Source organism: Moschus berezovskii, chromosome 20 (genome assembly GCF_049115385.1).
Source record: "Moschus berezovskii isolate FMDL1 chromosome 20, NW_MosBer_1.0, whole genome shotgun sequence".
NCBI classification, from domain to species: domain Eukaryota; kingdom Metazoa; phylum Chordata; class Mammalia; order Artiodactyla; family Moschidae; genus Moschus; species Moschus berezovskii.
In genome coordinates, this window is record NC_142479.1 from 31,498,031 (window position 1) to 31,520,196 (window position 22,166).

A 22,166-nucleotide genomic window follows, 5' to 3' on the forward strand; every position below is an offset into this window, starting at 1 on the left:
TCCTCTTAGTATTCTGCTTTATTCAGATTACACACAGAGACAGTGATCTTCAAAGTGCAGTCCATGGACTCCACGTGCAGTCCAAAGAATCCCCAAAATCCTTTCAGGAGATTCTTGAAGTCAAAACTACTTCCACAGTAGTAATAAGACTTTATTTGAGCATCAGTGATAAGAACACACACACATACACACATACCAGTGGTTAGCCAAGAAATAATCACCACCTCCCAGCATCCCCCATTATTCAGTTCAGTTCAGTCGCTCAGTTGTGTCCAACTCTTTGGGACCCCATGAATCGCAGCACGCCAGGTCTCCCTGCCCATCACCAACTCCCGGAGTTCACTCAAACTCATGTTCATCGAGTTGGTGATGCCATCCAGCCATCTCATCCTCTGTTGTCCCCTTCTCCTCCTGCCTCCAATCCCTCCCAGCATCCGGGTCTTTTCCAATGAGTCAACTCTTTGCATGAGGCGGCCAAAGTATTGGAGTTTCAGCTTCAGCATCAGTCCTTCCAATGAACACCAGGACTGATCTCCTTTAGGATGGACTGGTTGGATCTCCTTGCAGTCCAAGGGACTCTTAAGAATCTTCTCCAACAGCACAGTTCAAAAGCATCAATTCTTCGGTGCTCCCCATTATTAGAAAGCAAGAAACACTCCCAACAAAAGAAGCACATCAGTTTGCCTGGATTATCATTCTTCCATTCAACAAATACTTAAAAGTTCACCACTTGGGCAGCAGGCACACAGCTGGCCCAGAAGATTTTGCACTGACCAGTGTATGGTCCCTGCCCTCAAGGGGTTCACTCTCAGACAGGAGACAATTACATAAAGAGATGGCTGCAGGACCATCTCTTCAGTCCACGATGTCTCAACCACACAGAACAGCATGGGACTTCCTCAGCAAGCGGTGCTATTCCGAGCCTTTGGTGAAACTGCCTGTCTGCCAGGCACCTCCTGCTACTCCCCCACCCCAAGCTAGAAAAGGTGGGCCGCCTCCTCTGACAGCGGGTTTCCCACTGGGGCAGATCCCACCTGGAAGAGAGATGCCTCAACCTTCATGCAAGTTCTGAAATTTTATCTTTACCTAGGACTGGACATTTCAATTAATGAATTAAAACATGAAAGAATGCTCCCTCCTGGCAGCTTCCTGTCTGCCTGCCTCTAACCCTTAATATCAAACATGACAGCACACAGCAAGGAACATGCACCAGGGATCTGATGCATTTCCTTCCTGATCTGCCACAAAAGCTGAGCACACACAAGCTTATCTGAGTCACTGTAAGTCACGTGACTGCAAGCTCATCCTCTGGCTGGGAGTCCTAGGGGGACACTCATCACTGGAGTGGTCTCTCCTTGCATCTTCTCGCTGCTCCGCCCACTCCAGCCGGTCACCCCAACGTTCCCTGCTTGCCCTCCCCACTTCCTCCCTCTCACCCTTCCTTCCCTCTCTCCTGCTGCTGTCCTTCCCCTCTTAAATCTAGAGGGTTTGGTACATTCACAGACCCCACTCAGTAATTCTATGACCTTGGAAAGGGCTCAATCTCTTGAAAAGGAGCTCTCTTCTCCCTGGCTCCCCAGGCCGGGCCCTGGGTGAAGCAATTGGCATACATTAGGGCTTATGACTCCTCACTGCAGCCCCGTGAGGTAGGAACGGTCATTACTGCCTGGACAGATGGGGAAACCGGGACTGAAGGAGGCGAGGGAAGTTACCCAAGAGCACTTTGTGTGGAGCTGGGACGTGACCCAGGTCTGCCTTCTCCATGGACTTCAGGCTCACGACCACCCTCACGACCGCTTGCGTGCTCCTCCTCCCTCGCCTTCTAAGATGGAGCCAAAGTAGGCAAGGGCTGGTCACACAGATCACAGGTTCACCGCAGCATGAACCCATTGGCGTCTACTGCAGCTGACCTGGCATCTTTTGTTTCGGCACTCTGAGACACGACAGATCCCACGAAGACAAGGACCAGGGTCTCTGTCTCTCCGGGCTGGGAGGGTCGGTGTCAAAAGAGCAGCTGCTGGGCGGACCGCCAGGCATAGTGTGACTGTGAGGGCTCAGGGCCTAGGGTGACAAGAAGAGACAGAAGAAGCCCACAGAGAACTAAGAGCTGGTGTGGAGGGAACCAGAGAGACGCGTGAGCACCGGGAGAGCATCAGAGGCTGGCTTCCTCAGAAGGACATTTACTGGTCCCACCACGTACCATGTCTTGTGTCAGACTCTTTGATTTCATCTTATCTAACCTGCCTCTTGAGAAACCTATATGCAAGTCAGGAAGCAACAGTTAGAACTGGACATGGAACAACAGACTGGTTCCAAATAAGAAAAGGAGTACGTCAAGGCTGTATATTGTCACCCTGCTTATTTAACTTAAATGCAGAGTACATCATGAGAAACGCTGGGCTGGAAGAAGCACAAGCTGGAATCAAGATTTCCAGGAGAAATATCAATAACCTCAGATATGCGTATGACACCACCGTTATGGCAGAAAGTGAAGAAGAACTCAAAAGCCTCTTGATGAAAGTGAAAGAGGAGAGTGAAAAAGTTGGCTTGAAGCTCAACATTCAGAAAACTAAGATCATGGTATCTGGTCCCATCACTTCATGGCAAATAGAAGAGGAAACAGTGGAAACAGTGTCAGACTTTATTTTCTTGGGCTCCAAAATCACTGCGGATGCTGATTGCAGCCATGATATTAAAAAACGCTTACTCCTTGGAAGGAAAGTTATGACCAACCTAGACAGCATATTAAAAAGCAGAGACATTACTTTGCCAACAAAGGTCCATCTAGTCAAGGCTCTGGTTTTTCCAGTGGTCATGTACAGATGTGAGAGTTGGACTGTAAAGAAAGCTGAGCGCCAAAGAATTGATGCTTTTGAACTGTGGTGTTGGAGAAGACTCTTGAGAGTCCCTTGGACTGCAAGGAGATCCAACCAGTCCATCCTAAAGGAGATCAGTCCTGGGTGTTCATTGGAAGGACTGATGCTGAAGCTGAAACTCCGATACTTTGGCCACCTCATGCGAAGAGCTGACTCACTGGAAATGACTCTGATGCTGGGAGGGATTGGGGGTGGGAGGAGAAGGGGACGGCTGAGGATGAGATGGCTGGATGGCATCACCGACTCGATGGACCTGAGTTGAGTGAACTCCGGGAGTTGGTGGTGGACAGGGAGGCCTGGTGTGCAGCGGTTCATGGGGTTGCAAAGAGTCAGACGCGACTGAGCAACTGAACTGAACTGAATCCTAACGAAGGAAGAAGTGGACTTGAAACCAATACCCTTGAAAAGCCACCGAGCTGAGCTTCAAATCCAGATCAGCCTGATTGTAAAGCCCACGCCCTGTCCTCTGCACAGGCTGCTGTGTGAGGGGACACCAGCTCTGCCTCTCAAAGGATGACGTCCAGAGTAAATGAATCACTTTCAGAGCAAAGTGAGAAAACACCTTCTCCCCAAAGCTCACCTCATCACCAGCTGGAAAAGCAAATGGGAAGGACGCTGGGGACACAAATGTGGCAGGAAGCGCAGTCTGAGCAAATGACAGCTTCTCCTATCGCTGATTTCCTCTCCCAGACAATCAGGCCAGCGGATATCCCAGTATGGCTGCTGCTGCTGCTAGAGCCAGGCAAAGCGAGGGCTCTCCACGTCAGCGTCTCCAAGGCAGCTGCACTCTTTATGCCCTGGAGTCTCAGTTTTGTTTTTTATACTGTAAGACAGAGAGATCATTAGGAGTGGGTGAGGGAAACCGGCAGGGAGGGGAGGACCGGGAAATCCTGAGAACTGTGGTCACTAGGCCTCAGCCGCCTCCTGCAGGGGCTTCACGGAGGCGGCAGGACCCTGTCAGCAGGCCCCAGATGGTCAAGTCTCTAGTTGGTACCAATGGAAAAGGAATCTGATGGAGTTGGGGAGAGAGGACAAGAATGACACCAGGAACACTGGAACTGAAAGCTGTAGTGGGTCTGGCCTTCTCTTGAAGCTGAGTCTTCTTCAGAGGGGCAAAAAAGAATCTCAGGCTCCACCAGAAGACAACACTCAGAAACCATCTGGTCTGATCCCTGAGTTTGAAAAACGAACCCTAGAGCCCACACCTGGAGGATCTGATTCAGAAGGACAGGAAGGCGGGGTGTGCTCCAGCTCTCAGGCTGTTTTAATACCAAAGTGTGAGGACCAGCAAGCCTGTCTATATTCTGACTCCCTTCCTGCCTCCACCAAAACAGATACTTGAATGTTTCCTCAGTAACCCGGCCTCACCCACCCAGCTTTCCTCTCTGAGACGTCACAAGGCTGCTGTAGGTTTTGGCACTATTGTTGCCCGGAGACACCTCTCTTCCGTCTTCCTGTAGCCCCATCTTAGCTTATTCAGCACTGTTAGGCAGAAGTTTGCCTTTAGGGACTGAGGATGTGCACCCCTTTGCAGAAACTGCAACGGGAAGGGCATCTGCCATCCCCTTTGGTCTTCTGGAGGAGGGGAGCTGCTGGTCGGGGGTGGGGGGTGGGGGGAAACACTCATCAGTCTCAACTGTGGGGCTGGGGCAACCCCTAGTGGTCACGTAGATTATAGCCCTCAACTCCCAACTTGTAGGTGGAAACAGGAGCCAAGGGCTTACCTTGTTCAGGATCCAGTTGGCATCTTCAATGGCTCTCTTAATAATCTGCTGGATCCTCTCAGGGTTGTCCTCATCCGAATGAACCCGGAAACTCTAGGGGTTTAAGTATAAGACACAATGACTTGGCAAAAATCAGGACTGGCAGCTTCGGAGCTGCAGTCGAGGGCCAGGCACACGGTGGGCATGGGGTACTCGGCATTGCTCTTACCCCTCCACACACAGTTATGACGATCCCGCCCTGAGGTGAGCAAACAGGCTCCAAAACTCTAACTCACCATTAGGCAACAGCAGCAGCATCTGAATCCTGGACTGTCTGACTACACAGCCTGTGCTCCTACCAGCAGGGCAGCCGTGAAAGGGAAGACTGGCCCTGAGTTACCCCCAAATCAAGCTAGGTCCAAAGGTTATCAGGCAGCAGGGGCCTAAGGGACACTTCCATCCCTCTGCTGCTCCCAGGAAGCCTGCTGTCAGCAGGCTGAGCTCACCGCATGCCTTCTCCCTGTGGAAGAACAGAGTTTCTCTGGTCCCCTGCTGGAAAGCCAGGCAGGGAAGGAAGAAGAGTGGGGAGAGGGGCTTTGGAAAATCCAGCCAGGCCCAAAGTGGCGCAATGTGGGTCTGCTGTTGGCTTTGGCCAGACGTTCACCTTTGAGGAGCAACACGAGACTCTGGTTCACTGGTGTGCACTCGTGGCCCTTCAAAAGAACTGGTTATTCCTCTGACCTGCCACTCTTGACCCCACATGTCCTACTTATCTTTGCTGCTGCTGCTGCTAAGTCACTTCAGTTGTGTCCGACTCTGTGTGACCCCATAGACGGAAGCCCACCAGGCTCCCCCATCCCTGGAATTCTCCAAGCAAGAACACTGGAGTGGGTTGCCATTTCCTTCTCCAATGTGTGAAAGTGAAAAGTGAAACTGAAGTCACTCGGTTGTGTCCGACCCTTAGCGACCCCACGGACTGCAGCCTACCAGGCTCCTCCATCCATGGGATTTTCTAGGCAAGAGTACTGGAGTGGCTTGCCATTGCCTTCTCCGCTACTTATCTTTAGGGGCAACTCAAATGCTCACCTCCAGGAAGTCCTCTCTGATTCCCTCAGACAGTTAATTGCTCCTTCTCCATATCTTCACAGCTCTCTGTTGCTACCTTTTTTTCTTTTTACTTTCCACATCATATTTCTATACATTTTAGTTTTTAACTTTTTATTTGGAAATAATTTCTAATCTAAAGAAAAGCTGTAAGAATAATATGAAAGAATTCCCTACTGGAAACACCCAACTGTTAATATTTTGCCACATCTGCTTTACTATTCTCTATATGGGTTTGTATAAAAAACTGAGAAAGCATTTAAAGGTTGCAGGTATCATGCCCTTCATCCTTGAATACTTCAGATGTATAAACACAGGCATTCTCTTACTTGACCACAGTAATCAAAATCAGAAACAGTGACATAATACTATTATCTAATCTACAGTCCATATTTCAACTTCATGAATTTCCCAGTAATCTTCTTTATCATCGTTTTTTCTGGTCCAGGATCCAATCTGGGATCACTCCTGAAACTTAGTTGTCAAGTCTCTTTCAGTTCAGTTCAGTTCAGTTCAATCGCTCAGTCATGTCCGACTCTTTCTGACCCCATGAATCACAGCACACCAGGCCTCCCTGTCCATCACCAACTCCCGGAGTTCACCCAAACTCATGTGCATTGAGTCAGTGATGCCATCCAGGTATCTCATCCTATCATCCCCTTCTCCTCCTGCCCCCAATCCCTCCCAGCATCAGGGTTTTTCCAATGAGTCAACTCGTCTCATGAGGTGGCCAAAGTACTGGAGTTTCAGCTTCAGTATCAGTCCTTTTGATGAACACCCAGGACAGGTCTCCTTTAGAATGGACTGGTTGGATCTCCTTAGTCCAAGGGACTCGCGAGAGTCTTCTCTAGCACCATAGTTCAAAAGTATCAGTTCTTCGGCTCTCAGCTTTCTTCACAGTCCAACTCTCACATCCATACATGACCACTGGAAAAACCAGAGCCTTGACTAGACGGACCTTTGTTGGCAAAGTAATGTCTCTGCTTTTTAATATGCTGTCTAGGTTTGTCATAACTTTCCTTCCAAAGAGTAAGCGTCTTTTAATTTCATGGCTGCAATCAGCATCTGCAGTGATTTTGCAGCCCCCCAAAATAAAGTCTGACACTGTTTCCCCATCTATTTCCCATGAAGTGATGTGACCGGATGCCATGATCTTAGTTTTCTGATGTCTCTTTAGTACCCTTTAAATCAGAGTAGCCGTCTGCCTTTGTGTTTCATGACACTGACGTATTTGGTGTGCACAGGCCGGTTAAGCGGTAGATGGTCACTTAGCCTGGGTTTACCTAATGTTTCCTCATGATTAAATTCAGGTGTGCATTATTGGCAGAAATGCCTGTCAAAATGATGTTATGTCTCACACTCAATCTTAATTATCCATTCAGCTGTCTTATTCAAGCCTTGGCACAGAGCTGGTGTGCCCAAATGATGCATTCTGTTTCCTAAACAGAAACCAGAGAGGAGCTGGGCTGGCCAGCACTGTTTTCCAGCAGCTCTTACTCAAATGCCACCACCCCACACCATCACCACTTGAAAGACCAGCCCTGCCCACTGCCGCTGGCCCCCAACCCTGTGACGGGCCCCCTATCACAGGAAGCCCCACCCCCACTCCAAGCCCAGTGTACCCTGCTCCCACCTGCCTGATGGCATGCTTATAATGCTCCTGGATGCCTTTGGTTGGCAGTTGCCGGCAACAGCGCAGCAGGTATCGGTAGAGCTGCAGTGGCGTCTGGACCAGCTCTGCCCCCGGTAGCGGGGCCATCCGCCAGACCTCAGTCCCTGGAAAACACAGAGCATCACTTCTAGTCATCCAGCCAATACTCTGCCCTGGCACCCAGCTTTCAGCACTCTGGGAAGCAGGCGTATTTGACCCAGTGTGGATGGAGGCCAGATCCCCACGGAACCAAGCCCCTGAGCTCAAGCTGGGCATCAGCCCTGCAGAAGGCGCATCCCCGAGCAGGTCCACAGGACAAAGGTGGGAGGCATGGCTGCACCCTGTGGTCTTTTTTCTGGAGACTGACAACAAGTGAGAAGATCCTGCATCGCAATCACAGAGAAACCAGTTGACTTCAGGAGAATGGAGCAGAGAGTGGAGAAGATGCCCAGAAGTCTGAGCCTTGCTATTCAAAGTGTGGTCTGGCAGCACTGACATCACCAGCAGCTAATTAGAAACACAATCTCACCCCAAAACAACCAGGCTTGCAATTTAACAAGATGCACACAGGATCCTGCCTGGACCTTGACCATAGCATCCTGCCTGATATCCCTGCCTGAAGCCTGTCACTCCCCAGCTGCCGCCACACTGACGCCAAGATGAGCTCTGGAACCAGTATGCTGGGCTCACCCCACTGTCAGATGCAAGGATCTTCTCTCAGATCCCGAGCCAGCAAGCAGGTCACCTCTTATGCCTATGCACACATGGCCCCCTTAGCCTGGAGCTCCCTTCCCCATCTTCTCCACCTGAGGAACCCATGCTTGTCCTTCCAGGGCCAGCTCAGTGTCACTTCCTCTGGGAAGCCCTTCGTAACTGTCCCTTGCTTGGTGTGTGGGGGTGTTGCAGTGCCCTGATTATGAAGCTGTTATAGCACTTCCCACACTGCCAGGGACTCACCTGCTGCCAGGCCTCCAGAGCCTGGCCCGGGCCCCAACACTTCACTTTGTGCCCTGTTTGTTGAACTGGACTGAACAGAATCTGTTATCTCCTCTGCACAGATTTCCCCTCTTAGAGAAAGGTTCACTGTGTTTCAAATGGAGGAGCTAAAAGACCAAGATTAAGTGGTTGGCCTTGGTTTAAAAGTAACATAAAAAGAAGACAGACAACTTATACCCCCTCTAAAAAATAAAGAACCAGGATACTAAATCTAATCTATCTTAAACTAGGAAAGGAAACTTACTAAGGAGCTAGTTTCAGAGGCTCTTTCATTCCATTTCCAGCGTATTATCCTCCTGGTAACAATGGCTATCTCCACAGCTAAATGTGCCAAGTGTTCCTTGCATTCTGTCCTCTCACTCTCACACTGTGGTGGGCTGGTGGCCGCTGGCCCCCACCATCCATCCTCCCACGTGACAACATCCTAGGATGAGCCACTGGGGATCCACCCTTCCAGGTCTCCACTCCCAAGGTCTGGATGGGGCTCCATTCCAGGCCTGACCATTCAGAGCTCTTCATCTACATGGTCGCTGGGATTGGCTCACAGATGGGCACGTGACAAGCTGGTCCAATCAGAGCAGATCTTACCGCCTCTGCAAGGGTGAATGAAAAGGCTCCACTCTAGACTTGATGCTGAGAGGACTTCACCCTCAAAGAAGACATCTTGCCTTCTCTTGAAGCCTGAGACTAAAGCCACATGGCAGATGGCAGAGCTGAGACCCTGAGTGACACCAAGTCTGAAGACGTCACCTGAGCCCAAATACCATGTACCTGAAGGTAGTCCCACCCCTAGATTTGGGTTTGTTGTTTTGTCACTTGCAACCAAGAGAGTCCTGACTGATGGAGAGATCCAGTCCTCCCACATTCTGTGTCCCCAGTGAGCTCCAATGGCTCCAGCTCTAAGGAAGAGTGCAAACAGGGCAGGGGGCAACCTGCCAGTCCAACTAGCCACACCTGAGCATAGCAGAGAGGGGAACCACATACGGTGGGGACAAAGACTTTCAAGGGCCACCCACAGAGAAGACATACCCTCGAAATTCCCAACCTGATGGGCACAGCAGACTCCCTGGGAAGGCTTCCCCAAACTATATAAAGTGCTAATCAAACATTGTAAAATGCTAGTCGTGTAACAGATGGTTACCATCTGCAGTCTTTAAAATTAACACTTGGAGAGAATGCAACTTTGTTATATTACTTAAAAACTCAATACTTAGAAACCAACCCAGCAAGTATGGGCGGGAGATTATTTTCAGCTCAATTATAATACTTAGTCATTCTCAGTAATAACAAGCAGAGAATGCCTGTGTGGGTCCACTCAGAAGAGTTTAAAATGCTTTAATTTAATTTAAAGCATGGGTTTGCTATTATTTAAGGCACAAGGAACTTCATATCACCATTGCTAAACCTGTCGTCAAACCCTGTGCCTAGGAACGCTTACTTCTCATATCCTGCTCTTTGAATTTGACCCTAGCCTCTACCTTGGCTCCCTGCCTCATCAGAGATACCTCTGACTTCCCAAAGCCGTCACAAAGACAGCCCACCTTCTCCTCAATCCTTACACCACTGGTCTGTGTGTGTGTGTGTGCATGTTAGTTGCTTAGTCGTATCCGACTCTTTGTGACCCCACCGACTGTAGCCAGCCAGGGTCTTCTGTCCATGGAATTCTCCGGGCAGGAATACTGAAGTGGGTAGTCATTCCCTTCTCCAGGGGATCTTTTTGACCTAGGGGTCGAACCCGGGTCTCCTGCATTGCAGGAAGATTCTTTACTACTGAGCCACCAGGGAAGCCCATCACTGGTCTCTGAATCCTAACAAATTCTATCTCTGGACACCCCCTCAAATCTGTCCCCTCCTATTTCCACTCCATACGCTTGGCTCAGACTCTTATCACAGCTCAGGCAGACACCTGCAAGAGAAATCTACTGTCTGCCAGTTTATTCTGCAATCAACAGCCAGGGTGAATCTTTCCAAAACACACATCACAGCAAGTCATGCTCCTGCTTAAAGCCCCTGATGTCCACTCCAGCCCCATCACTCACGACAACTTTTCCCAAAACATGGGATAAAGATGAAAATATTTTAAGCAGTATATAGACCAACATCTTTTTATTGTCATGCTTTGATATCTATTTTCATGTGTAATGAGAAAAAAATTCCATAATCTCATAGGTATCTCAGCTTAAAACAGTTTAAAAAATGAACGGGCCGAAAAGTGAATTTTTAAAATGCCATATGATCCAGCAGTTGCACTCCTGGGCATACACACCGAGGAAACCAGAATTGAAAGAGACACATGTACTCCAATGTTCATCGCAGCACTGTTTATAATAGCAAGGACATGGAAGCAACCTAGATGTCCATCAGCAGATGAATGGATAAGAAAGCTCTGGTACATATACACAATGGAGTATTACTCAGCCATTAAAAAGAATGCTTTTGAACCAGCTCTAATGAGGTGGATGAAACTGGAGCCTACTATACAGAGTGAAGTAAGCCAGAAAGAAAAACACCAATACAGTATACTAAAGCATATATATGGAATTTAGAAAGATGGAAATGATAACCCTGTATACGAGACAGCAAAAGAGACACAGGTGTTTAGAACAGTCTTTGGGACTGTGTGGCAGAAGGTGAGGGTGGGATGATATGGGAGAATGGCATTGAAACATGTATATCATCATATGTGAAACGAATCACCAGTCCAGATTCGACGCATGATACAGGATGCTCAGGGCTGGTACACGGGGATGACCCAGAGGGAGGATAAGGGGAGGAGTGAGATGGGGGGAGGGTACAGGAAGGGGAACTCATGTACACCCGGGGCAGATTCATGTCAATGTATGGCAAAACCAACCAATATAATATTGTAAAATAATTAGCCTCCAATAAAAAATTTTTTAAAAATTAAAAAATAATAATAATAAAATTATCATTAAAATGCAAAAAAAAAAATGTTATCAAGCAAGTGAGAATGCAGTTGAAATCTGGATATGCCAAGAGTCATGAAAGCAGTACTGAACTTTGGAAAAGCACTGGTCTACAGAATAAATTCCACACTGCCTTCCTCCAAAAATCCCCTCTTGATCTGGCCCCTTTCCACCATCCCTCAACACATCACCCACTACTCACTACTGAGTCCAGGCAAACTTGAGCTCTGATGGCATACTCCAGACAGCAAGTCACAGAGAGTCGGACAGGACTGAGCGACTGAGCAGAGGCCACCTGGGCACAGATCACGTGAGGATCTGCCACCTCTGCAAACAGGTTCTTGAGGGGAGTTACAAAGAGCCAGATCATGAGTTCACGCACCCCTACGTGGGTCTGAATCAGCCCCTTCCTGCTTTGAACTTTTCTGTAAGATCCTGTTGCCTGGCCTTCCAGAAATGTCTAGATCCTTGCCCAGTTCTCCAGGCTTTTCCCTTGATTCTGTGAGCTTCTAACACTTTCAATCATTTCCTTTTGGTTAATTCCTCCTACCCCTCTTACCCCCACATGGAATGAGACTCACCTCCTTATCTGTTTGCCCACAGCCTGCAGTACGTGCAGGAATCACCCTCTGCTTTCTGGTCCATCTCCCTGCCCAGCCAAACCCCACAAGGGCAAAGACGCGTCAGGCCCTCCACCTCGGCGTCTCGGTGCCAGGAGAGCCCTAGGCACCCAGTGGACTCCTCCATCAGTGCTTGCTGACTGAAGAACCTCAAAATCCAAGCACTCCCCGAGCTTGAGAAAACAAAAGTTCAGCCCCCTCCCTGCCTCCTCGGTCCAAAGGTAACCGACAGTCCTGTGCTCCTGCCCACTGTAAGGTGAGGACCACTGCCTTCCGCACGACCCTCCATGCCTCAGTACTTCTGGGCATCACCTCTGGCAGAAACACCCTACTTTCCCACCCAGATACTCCAGGCTTCTTCCAGCTTCCAGCTCATCCACAGGAACTCTCGCAGGTCATCAATGCCTCCTACTTCACAGAGTCTAGAGAGGCCCTCAGACCAGAGTATCCTTAAATCCCCTCCACCACAAAAATCCATCTTCACCTGAGAGCCAATCAAGACACTAAGCATGGTGCAGTCTGTTTTACAACAACCCTCTGATGAAAAGGATTATTATTCCACTTTGCAGATGTGGAAACAGGCTGAAAAGTGGGCTGATGTGCCCACGAACACACAACCAGTGAGTGGTGGAGCTGGGTTGTGGGCTCTGGCTCCAGCTCCAGTCCCCTGACCTCCCTACGTTCTTGGAGAAAAGGGGGCCTTTCCTTTTCCAAGGACTCCTTAGGCCTGGATTAACCCAACACCCTTCTCAACCACTGCCTCTTCAATCCCTCCCTATGCTCAGCCAGACTGAGCCTCTGAAAACAAAACTCTTATCTTTGAGCCCATTGCTTGATATCCTTACATGGCATCCACAGAACAAACCCAAGGGTCTCGAGTGTTTGTGTATTTGTGATGGAGTGGGGTGTTGAAGACGCTCCCCAATCAACCCCCAATGTCTACACCATCTGCAACCAAATCCCCACACACTCTCCACTCTTCCCAGCTCTGCCTCCTCTCCCTCCCACAGTGCCTGGCATGCAGTGGCCACTCAACAGAGGGGTGTCAAGACTGAATCCTCCCTCTCCCCAACAACAGGCCACTTTTCTGCCCCAGAGTACTAACTGACTAGAACTGTGAAGCACGCGGGCCCCACACCATGGCAAGGCTGGTGTGAGGATTAAGTAAGAGACACGCGTGCCTGGTTTATGGCGGCAGCACATGGGGTATGACCTCCCTCTCCCGGGCCCTGCTCTGACCCTGGAGGAGCAGCAAAAGAAAAAACAGTAAGTCAAGATGCCCTTTTCACGCTTCTATGTGAAAGAACCTGCCTGCCAATACAGGAGACATGAGAGATGCAGGTTCAATCCCTGGACTGGGAAGATCCCCTAGAGGACGAAACGGCAACCCACTCCAGTCTTCTTGTCTGAAAAATTCAATGGATAAGAGGAGCCTGGTGGACCACAGTCCATGAGGTCGCCAGGAGTTGGACACGCCTGAGCACACGTCCACGATAGGAATGGCCCTCTAAAGGAAGCCTTTGGTGCAAACTGCAATCAAGAGAGGTCTGTGGGTTTCATAGACTCAGTAAGCTCTCTATACAGCAGAGAGGAAGAAGAAAATAGATCTTTTTTCCCTTTAAAATCAAACTACAGATCAGGTGAAATTTATTTAGCTTTATCCCAAATCAGAAGTGAGTTCTGGTTACTCATCGTGCAGCCTTTAATGAATTAGAAACTTACAGAAACACCCGAAGTAGCAGGCTCGTGGGAAAAGGTGTTAACTTAAATGAACAGAAATAGTGCAAAGTAGGTCACCCTTCAAACCCAGGATGCCAAAGCCCTGAAAGCGACCTCCACACACACGGGTGTCAAAAAATCTCTTCTAATTGGTGGGGAGTCACCCAGTTTTTTCTCCCTCAACTCCTTCCCTCTCAGCAGTCCACTGAAGTCCTTTCACTTCAGAGCTAAGATCTGCTCTGGAAAATTTTACTCACTGTTCTGAGCTCTGCCTTTTGGAGCTGCTGCTGCTAAGTCACTTCAGTCGTGTCCGACTCTGTGTGACCCCATAGACGGAAGCCCACCAGGCTCCCCCTTCCCTGGGATTCTCCAGGCAAGAACACTGGAGTGGATTGCCATTTCCTTCTCCAATGTGTGAAAGTGAAACGTGAAAGTGAAGTCGCTCAGTCGTGTCCGACCGTTAGCGACCCCACGGACTGCAGCCTACCAGGCTCCTCCATCCACGGGATTTTCTAGGCAAGAGTACTGGAGTGGCTTGCCATTGCCTTCTGCCTTTTGGAGCTAAAGTCTCCCTAACCTACTGCCAAGTCCAGACTGTCAGTATTCATCCCAGACCCCCAGCCTTATCTTTTCCGAGATAAGCACGCTGAAAGTGCTGTAACCCCCATCTCACCCACCCTCCTCTCTCTGGACACACCCCCTCATTATCCCTCTCACTCTGAAACATACTCCAGAGGGAAAAACCACAGTTTGCTTGTGTTCTGATCAGCTCCATGGGCACTGGAGCTCATGGGGCAATTCTCAGCTCCTCTACCTGGGAATCCAAGGAATGCAACCCAGACTGCCTTCTCTGCTCCAGCCCTCATATGGCCCTGGCATTTGACTCTAAAAAACTTTTTTCCCATGAACAATGCTTAAGTCTGTTTCCCCATCTTGTATTTTATTATTTCAGTCCAGAGTCACAATCTGCCACATTCTCTGGGCTACCAGATCCTGTTATTCAATTCACCACAACAAAAGCACAGAAGCAATCACATACGAGGCACAAATGGGGTACAAAGAGACAGTAACTTCAGCAAGCTCTGTCAGCCACCCCTGCAAGGCCATTCAGAGCATCTAGCCCATGTGAGACTCTGGACTCAGCCCTAGGAGCACAGAGATGAACACCTAACGGGTTACCTGGCTCTCCTACCCCGAGCCTCTGCACAACTGCTGGCGCATCTACCATTCAAGGAGTGGTGAGCGCGTGCCAGGGAGGTGCTGAGAGCTTTACGTGTGTCATCTCTTGAGTCCTCAGAACGGTCTATGGACTGGGTATCATTAGCCCCACTTTACAGACAAGGAAACTGCAACTCGAGAGGTAAGCAACTTGCCAGAGGCCACATAGCTAGTACACGGTCAGGTGAGAAATCAAACCTAGGCCTATTTTATTCCAAAGTCCATGCCCTTACCTGCTCCTAACACCACCTGTGTCCATATCTGAGACACTCACAAATGTCCAGATCAGGGCTAAGGACCCCAGCTGAGAACTCTCCCCAGGGCTTGTCACGACCAGCTCCCAGGATCCACGGACACACTTGACTATGCTATGTCCAGTTCCTATCTTTCGACCTTCTCCATAAACCCTTGTTCCATGCTTTTCAGAAGCCCAAGAACCTCATCTATGGCTTCCCCCTGCATACAGACGAAAACACAAGTCCCATGACTAATGTCACTTACACAACCAAAGGAGTAACCAGAGAAATGCCAAAACAAAACAAACAAAAAAGCTCCTAGGAAACTCTGAAGAGTTTATGGACTCTTCAAAAGAGGATGACAGAATACAGGAGAATGAGACAGAATAAAGAAAAAGGATGAAAGTAAAGTCACAAAGGGAATTTCCTGGGAGCTGCACAGTATCACCGTCAGAGATACTGAGAAACAGGGCTTTGGCCCCATTTAACCCCACTGTCTCTTTCCCTAACCTGTGCCCTGACAAAAGACCTAAAAATAAATGGGGGAAAAAGTCATACATTAAAAAAGAAAGAATGGAACTACAGAAAATAATCAGAAATTATGCCCCACTGAGCATCGATACAAGCTAAATTAAGCCTGAACAGCCTATTGTTTAAACATGCAATTATTCTTCGGGGTGAGGAAAGTCACATACAGGAACAGAATGGTTCTGCTCCCCCCAACTCCAGGGCTCCAGCTTGCATGCACGTTCTCTTAAGTTAGAAACGGAACAACCCTTGCTCCTCCAGTCTCTCTTCACATGGTTAAGGCTCCAGCCCCATGTCCCACCCTTGAGGCTTGCAGCCTCCGTAGACACTACCTCTGTTCCCAGCTTTGGAACGATGCCTCCTAATCAGACTCTCTCCTTCCAGTCCGGCCCCCACAGTGCCGCCCACGGACACATCCTACAAAAAACATACCCTTCACCAGCCTCTGTGGAATGTTCTTTATCCAAGTCTGGTTGGATGAAGTCTGTTTCCCTCTTCTCTCTAGAAACTCACTTTCTCTGGCCTTCTGCCTCCTCCTCTGTAACCTGGACAATGGAATATGTATCTCATGGGGCTGGAGGTGGGGCGTGTTTGCAAAAATCACACAAACTCACAACAGTATGGTGCCTAGGCCACAGTCTGGCACCGTTGGGTACTTGGACGTCTTACCCTTTCCTGCTCTACCCGGCTACCTGTGATCCTAGATGTCTGTGAGCTTCTGGGGGACAGAGACTCTACTGTATTGGTTACCCCTCCATAGTCAACAGTGCCCGGGAACATAAAATCTCAATTCAGTTCAGTTCAGTGCAGTCGCTCAGTCGTATCCAACTCTTTGCAACCCCATGAATCACAGCACGCCAGGCCTCCCTGTCCATCATCAACTCCCGAAGTTCACTCAAACTCATGTCCATCGAGTCGGTGATGCCATCCAGCCATCTCATTCTGTCGTCCCCTTCACCCCCTGCCCCCAATCTTTCCCAGCATCAGTCTTTTCCAGTGAGTCAACTCGTCGCATGAGGTGGCCAAAGTATTGGAGTGTCAGCTTTAGCGTCAGTCCTTCCAATGAAGACCCAGGATTGATCTCAATAAATGTTTACTAATGGAGTCTCACTTACCAGAGAGGAACTAAAGGCAGGAGGGGACTGTCCTGAAGACATGAAGCCAGCAGGTGGCAGAGCCGGGTCTTAAACTCAGGTCCTCGCGCTCTGAATCCACAGCTGCATCACATGTGCTGTCTCAAAGGATCTCAAACATCACATTTGTAGGCCCAAACCACCCTGGGCCTTCACCTGTTAGAGGTGAACCTGGTGAGGTTATCCCCCAAAAGCAAACCAGAAACATCATCCAAAAGGTAAACACGCTGGTTGCAGAGCAGAGCAACCAGCAACCTGAGTTGAATCTAGTGATATTAGACTGCTTTGTGCCAATGGCTTTGCCCACACAGGCCACCACAGTCTATTCGAGGGTCAAAGAAGGGAACTGGCACAGCCACCAGATGTCAGATACTGGCTGGGTATTTCAAAGGGGCTACTTAAACTGAGGCTCAAGTTCACATAGAAGAATCTGGTAAGAGCCACAGCTGGGCTTCTCTCTTCTTAACTCAAGCTCTTTCTACACACACCAGGGCTTGTCTCCAAGGGCCCTTGAGCCAAAGGCTCCTAGTTTACCATTTTCCTCTCCTGCTCCTCCTCCTTCTGGCCTCCTTGCTGGCCTTCACATACCTAACCACTCTTCAGGAAACCCACGTGGCTCACCCACCTGTGTGTCCAAGTCTCACTTGAGACCTTCTCTGACCACATTACAGTCCCGCCTACTTTGCTTCACAGTATTTTTCACCACTGTATATATTTAATTATTTCTCTTTGTATTCATTCCCCCTCTGGAATGTAAGCTCCACAAGAGCAGGGAGTTAATTTTGTTCATGGCTGTATCCTGAGCACAGTGTCTGACACACAGAAGGCACGTGTGTGTGCTGAAACAGTCATCAAGCACCGATAAAGTGCGAGATGCTGGAGTTACAGAAACAAGCAAGGTGACCCTTCACCCCAAGAAATTTACACATTAACAGAGAATAATAAAAAAAAAACAAAACGCAAGTATTAGCTAAATACTACAGACGGTGCAGGCTGCCCCAGTGGCTCAGACAGTAAAGAATCTACCCGTAATACAGGACGTCCAGGTTTGATCCCTGGATTGGGAAGAGGGCATGGCAACCCACTCCAGTATTCTTGCCTGGAGAATCCCATGGACAGAGGGGCTAGGGATAGAGTCCACGGGGTCACAAAGAACTGGACACACTGAGTGAAGCAACTGGGCATGCACAGGTGGTGCAGTGGTCAAGAACTCCCCTGCCAATGCTGCAGACGCAGGAGATGTGGCGCAGACCTCCGCGTTGCGCAGACCCGACTGCAGAAGGAAATGGCAACCCACTCCAGTACGCTTGCCTGGAAAATTCCATGGACAGAGTCGCCTGGTGGGCTACAGTCCATGAGGTCGCAAAGAGTGGGACACGACTGAGCACGCGCACGCACACACCACAAAGTGGAATTCAGGTCCCGAGAGACTGGCACACGGGGTCCCTCACCCCGTCAAGGGTCAGAGAAGGTTTCTTGAGAAAGGGACATGGACATTAAATCTGAGGGACAAGGAGAGTGTGGCTGGGTGAAGGCAGGAGGCCTGAGTCCTGTGACTAAACTAAAAAGACACTGTGCTGTGCCCTTTAAGGGGGTAAACAGTATGCCGTGTAAAAACAAACAAAAGGAAAGATTAAGGCCTAAGGGCTCAGGACTCGATCTGTTAGGCAGAAGAGTAGATGAAGGTGACTCGAGGTAAGCGCGCTCACAGGGTGCGGCGAGCACTCGGGCCGCGCGGGGGCCATGACTGCTTTTAAAAATTGGCAAACCGAGGCCCGACAGGTACGTTTCACCAGCAGGCCCGGCGCCCGCAGACCCCTGGGCTCCTCGTGGCGCCCCCAAGCCCCCTCCCCGAAGTCCGGGGCCTTCTCCCCCGACGGCCGGCCCTCAGCCAGCCCCTGCCGCGAGGCCTGCGGCGTGGACGGGGAGCCGCACCCCGCACGACACGGCTCTCCGGAGGCCAGAGGGTCGAGAGAGCGGCGCTGAGTCTTCCACAGGCCGCGCCAGGTCGGGGACGCCCCGAGGCCTCCCAGCTGCAGTCCATGCCTGCCGCCCCGGGTGTCTCAGGTCCCCACGCGCCCGCCCTCCGCCTGCGCCGAGCGGCTCACCCGCCTCCGCTGGGGAACATCCGCCTCCAACGCGGTGGCCACGAGTGCGCCTGCGCCCCCCGGCCGCCGAAGCCCCGCCCCCGCCAGGCGACTGTGCGCCGAGCGCCCTCTTCCGGCCGCGCGTGGGACTCGGCGTCTGTTAACGAGGGAACTGTATTGGGTGCCGTTTTCCCTGATCGGAGCCCACCCTGTGAAAAAAGAAAACTGCCCAACTAACAGACTTCTTCTCCGAGAAGGAAATAGCAACCCACTCCAGGATTCTTGCCTGGGAGAGCCCTTGGACAGAGGAGCCTGGCGGGCTACCGTCCATGGGGTCTCAAAGAGCTGGACATGACCGAGTTGACCGAGCAACAGCCTTCTTGAAACAGCCACTCTTCCTTTTGGGTTTTGCCACCTCAGAGACAGGGCTCCCCCCCATTTTCCTGAATATGAAATGCTGCTAAAATATGAGTGTTCAAGATCTGCAAAAAGGCTTGCAGGAGGATTTTTCCTAAGCCACTCGTGTTGATGACGGAATTATATTTGGATGGGAAGCTGCGTATTGAGTCATTTCATCAAATTACAGTCCCATAACACCTGTCAAAAGAATAAATATGACAGTAATAGTCATGCTTCCTTTCAGACCCATCTATAATTATAATTGAGGAAAAGAATACAGAATTTAAACTCATAGCGACTGCCAGTATCTTTCTTTGAAAATGAAATAATGCTGTTTTATTAAATCGGCTCTCCCTGCTCTCTAATGTTTAGAGCTAAAGTGCTTCTCTGAATTGATTTAAATACAAGTTTTATATCCTGAAAGAAATAAAGATGAGTCTTTCTCTTAAGACAAACCCGCTGTTCAATGCTGCTGCTGATCCTCTCTCAGCTGATGCCGAAAAGGGAGTCAGGTTGTTAGTGGGTAATATCGCTTCTGTTCACATCTCCCTTCTCTAGGGCTTTTTAAACCTGTTTGTAACGAAAAGGCTGATTTCCTTACACATACAGACTCCATGTGTAGCTGATTTAACAAGACAACTTTTTATTTTAACTTTTTCTTTCTCCCTCTTTCTTTAGTTTATTTTTGAAGGGAAACATTCCTCCCTAATGGCACCTGGGAATCTCTTTTTCTTCTTTTAGGATGAGAAAAGTAGGAGATATTTCTTAACGGAAGTGTTGTTTTAAAGTTTTTTCTTTTTTCCTAATTACCTTTAGTCTCCTTCCTTCCTCCCTCCCTTCCTTTTTTCCCTCCCTCCCTCCTTACCTCCTCCTTTCTTTTGTATTCCTCTTCGCCTAATATACTAGCCTCCCTCCAAATCAGGTGGGGGTTGCTCCCCTGAAATATTCAGATAATGACCTCAATCCTTCAACTTATTTTCAATATGTAGACTTGAACCAAATATATCTGAAAGATACAATTGTACCCTCATAAATCAGCCCTTTATTTACATACACAGAGTCAAGGGCACATCAGTGTGGATCCAATTGATATATCATGAAGCTTTTAAAGCTCTTATTAGGAGCAATCTGCAGTTTCATTCTTAAGGTTGCCCAATATTTTGATGACACATTACAGTCTGTTCTTTGGCCCTATCTCCCTTTTGTTCCTAGATCGCTGTGTTCCTGCATCACAAACATTGTTCTAATACCTAGATCTTATAAAATATTCAAGATGCAAGCTGTTCACTTTACCTCAGAAAGACTCCACCTTCAGAATCATTGGTGCCTCTTCTGTCTTCACGAACAATTTTAACGTTTCACAAAAATTTCGTTATAAGCATCCAGGAAAAAAAAATCCAAAGTAAAGTAGGCTTGGATAATAATGTCCAGTGTTTTCCAAATTGTGATGGAAACCTAGATTTTGAACTAATTGGATTATAATACTTTTAACATGACAGCAACCTTTAGGTTCTTACAACTTCAGTAGTAAAACCTAAGAATTCTTACAATCTAAACAGTTACTAAAATGACACCAGGCACACAGTCTAATGAAAATCCAACCATTCTTCCCATGTCATCTTCCTTTACACTGACATTTTAGCAGATGAACGCCCTCATGTCCGACGGTATGTGAGTGATATTTAGAGACAAACAGAATTGAAAGTCTTTTTACTTAAGAACTTTGTCACCTAAGAATTGGTGATCCAGGGGACATGTTCTCCCAGGGGCATTTATCGACTTTCCTAAGAAATACATCATTCTATTCTCTTGACTTCTGACAATATGTCATTTAACCTGACAACTGCAGGTTTGTAATCATATTTGTGGGAGAAGTTACATGTCCTGAAGCTTTTTCTAGTTTAAACCTGTTTTTGGATTTCAAAGAGACATGATACATTTGCATCCTCTGATTAAATCAGGTTATTGTCTCAAAAGCTGACCATGTAAATAATTCAGATCCATTCATCACTGTACAATAGATTTAATAAGCATAATAAACACTGTGAAGAAAACACTCAGGACCCTCGGTCTGCCCTTGTTCTCATTCCCCATTATCTCAGATTTCCCTGTGAACAGAAAGAGTAGTCCTACGCGGTTCTCTTCTATTCAAAATATGCAAAGTTGCTGTTGACCAGTTTGCCATTTGCATGTCTCAAATCCCACCAGAACACAGGGTGAGGGCCTGGGGTGACTGGTGAATGTGCCAAAAGAGGACACCAGGGTGAAAATGGAAACCCCTATGAGCAGATCTTCTCCACCCTGGGGTGTTGCAAAACAACCCTCACTGACTACTAAAGATTTAGTTAAAGACAACGAACATATTGGGTATACAAGGTTATGTGAAATCTCGGAAGACTCGTGTCTTTTTTCTTTAACTGCTGGGTTGCACAAGGGGATGAGCAAGGATTTAAAAACACACAAAAAGAGTAAAAGAGGAGGAAGGGTACAACTGTGACTGTTCAAACCAGGAGGGTAACTCACCGCCTGGGTGTTAGCCTTTCTGGGCCTCTGTCTTGCGTTTCTTTCTGCAGCTCTGTGAATCTAAACTTGCTGACCAGTATAAACTGCTCTATATTCTCAGTGTGTTCTGTAGTCGTATATCTACAGTGGGCACACGTGAGACCACACTGATGGTCAGATGCGTGTCGTCTCTGAATACGGAGTCTTTTTCTATTTGAAAATCTGCCTAACGTCTCATGATTTCAAATTATAAATAACATGCACACAGGCATGCAATTTTTTGTATTAATCAGTTTTGGAATGGAATTTTTTCCATAAAAAGTGTAAATGCCTGCCGGGTGTGTATATGGAGATATTCACAAAGGATCATGTTGATGGCATTTTATTCACCATCCGCTTTAAAATCACCTTGTTCACAAAGTGTAATCCTGTTTCTACTGACTACATCTGCAGAGCATTAAGCTGGC

General features: G+C 48.5%; 1 protein-coding gene across 3 annotated transcripts; it reads right to left on the bottom strand.

The window, feature by feature from the left end:
- Positions 1–18,900, bottom strand: LYRM9 (LYR motif containing 9). Of its 3 annotated transcripts, none has more exons than XM_055401688.2 (5): positions 18,820–18,900; positions 7,317–7,459; positions 4,601–4,693; positions 3,457–3,699; positions 1–2,061 (listed from the first exon to the last, which is right to left on the bottom strand). In XM_055401688.2, the coding sequence occupies exons 2-4, from the start codon at positions 7,440–7,442 to the stop codon at positions 3,682–3,684; spliced, it is 237 nt and encodes a 78-aa protein (XP_055257663.1). In that variant the 5' UTR covers positions 7,443–7,459; positions 18,820–18,900; the 3' UTR covers positions 1–2,061; positions 3,457–3,681. The 3 variants fall into 3 exon arrangements, with proteins under 3 accessions (XP_055257663.1, XP_055257653.2, XP_055257674.1); XM_055401678.2 differs by lacking the exon at positions 18,820–18,900 and adding an exon at positions 18,647–18,748; XM_055401699.2 differs by lacking the exon at positions 18,820–18,900 and adding an exon at positions 16,694–17,724.
- Positions 18,901–22,166: the final 3,266 nt, after the last annotated feature.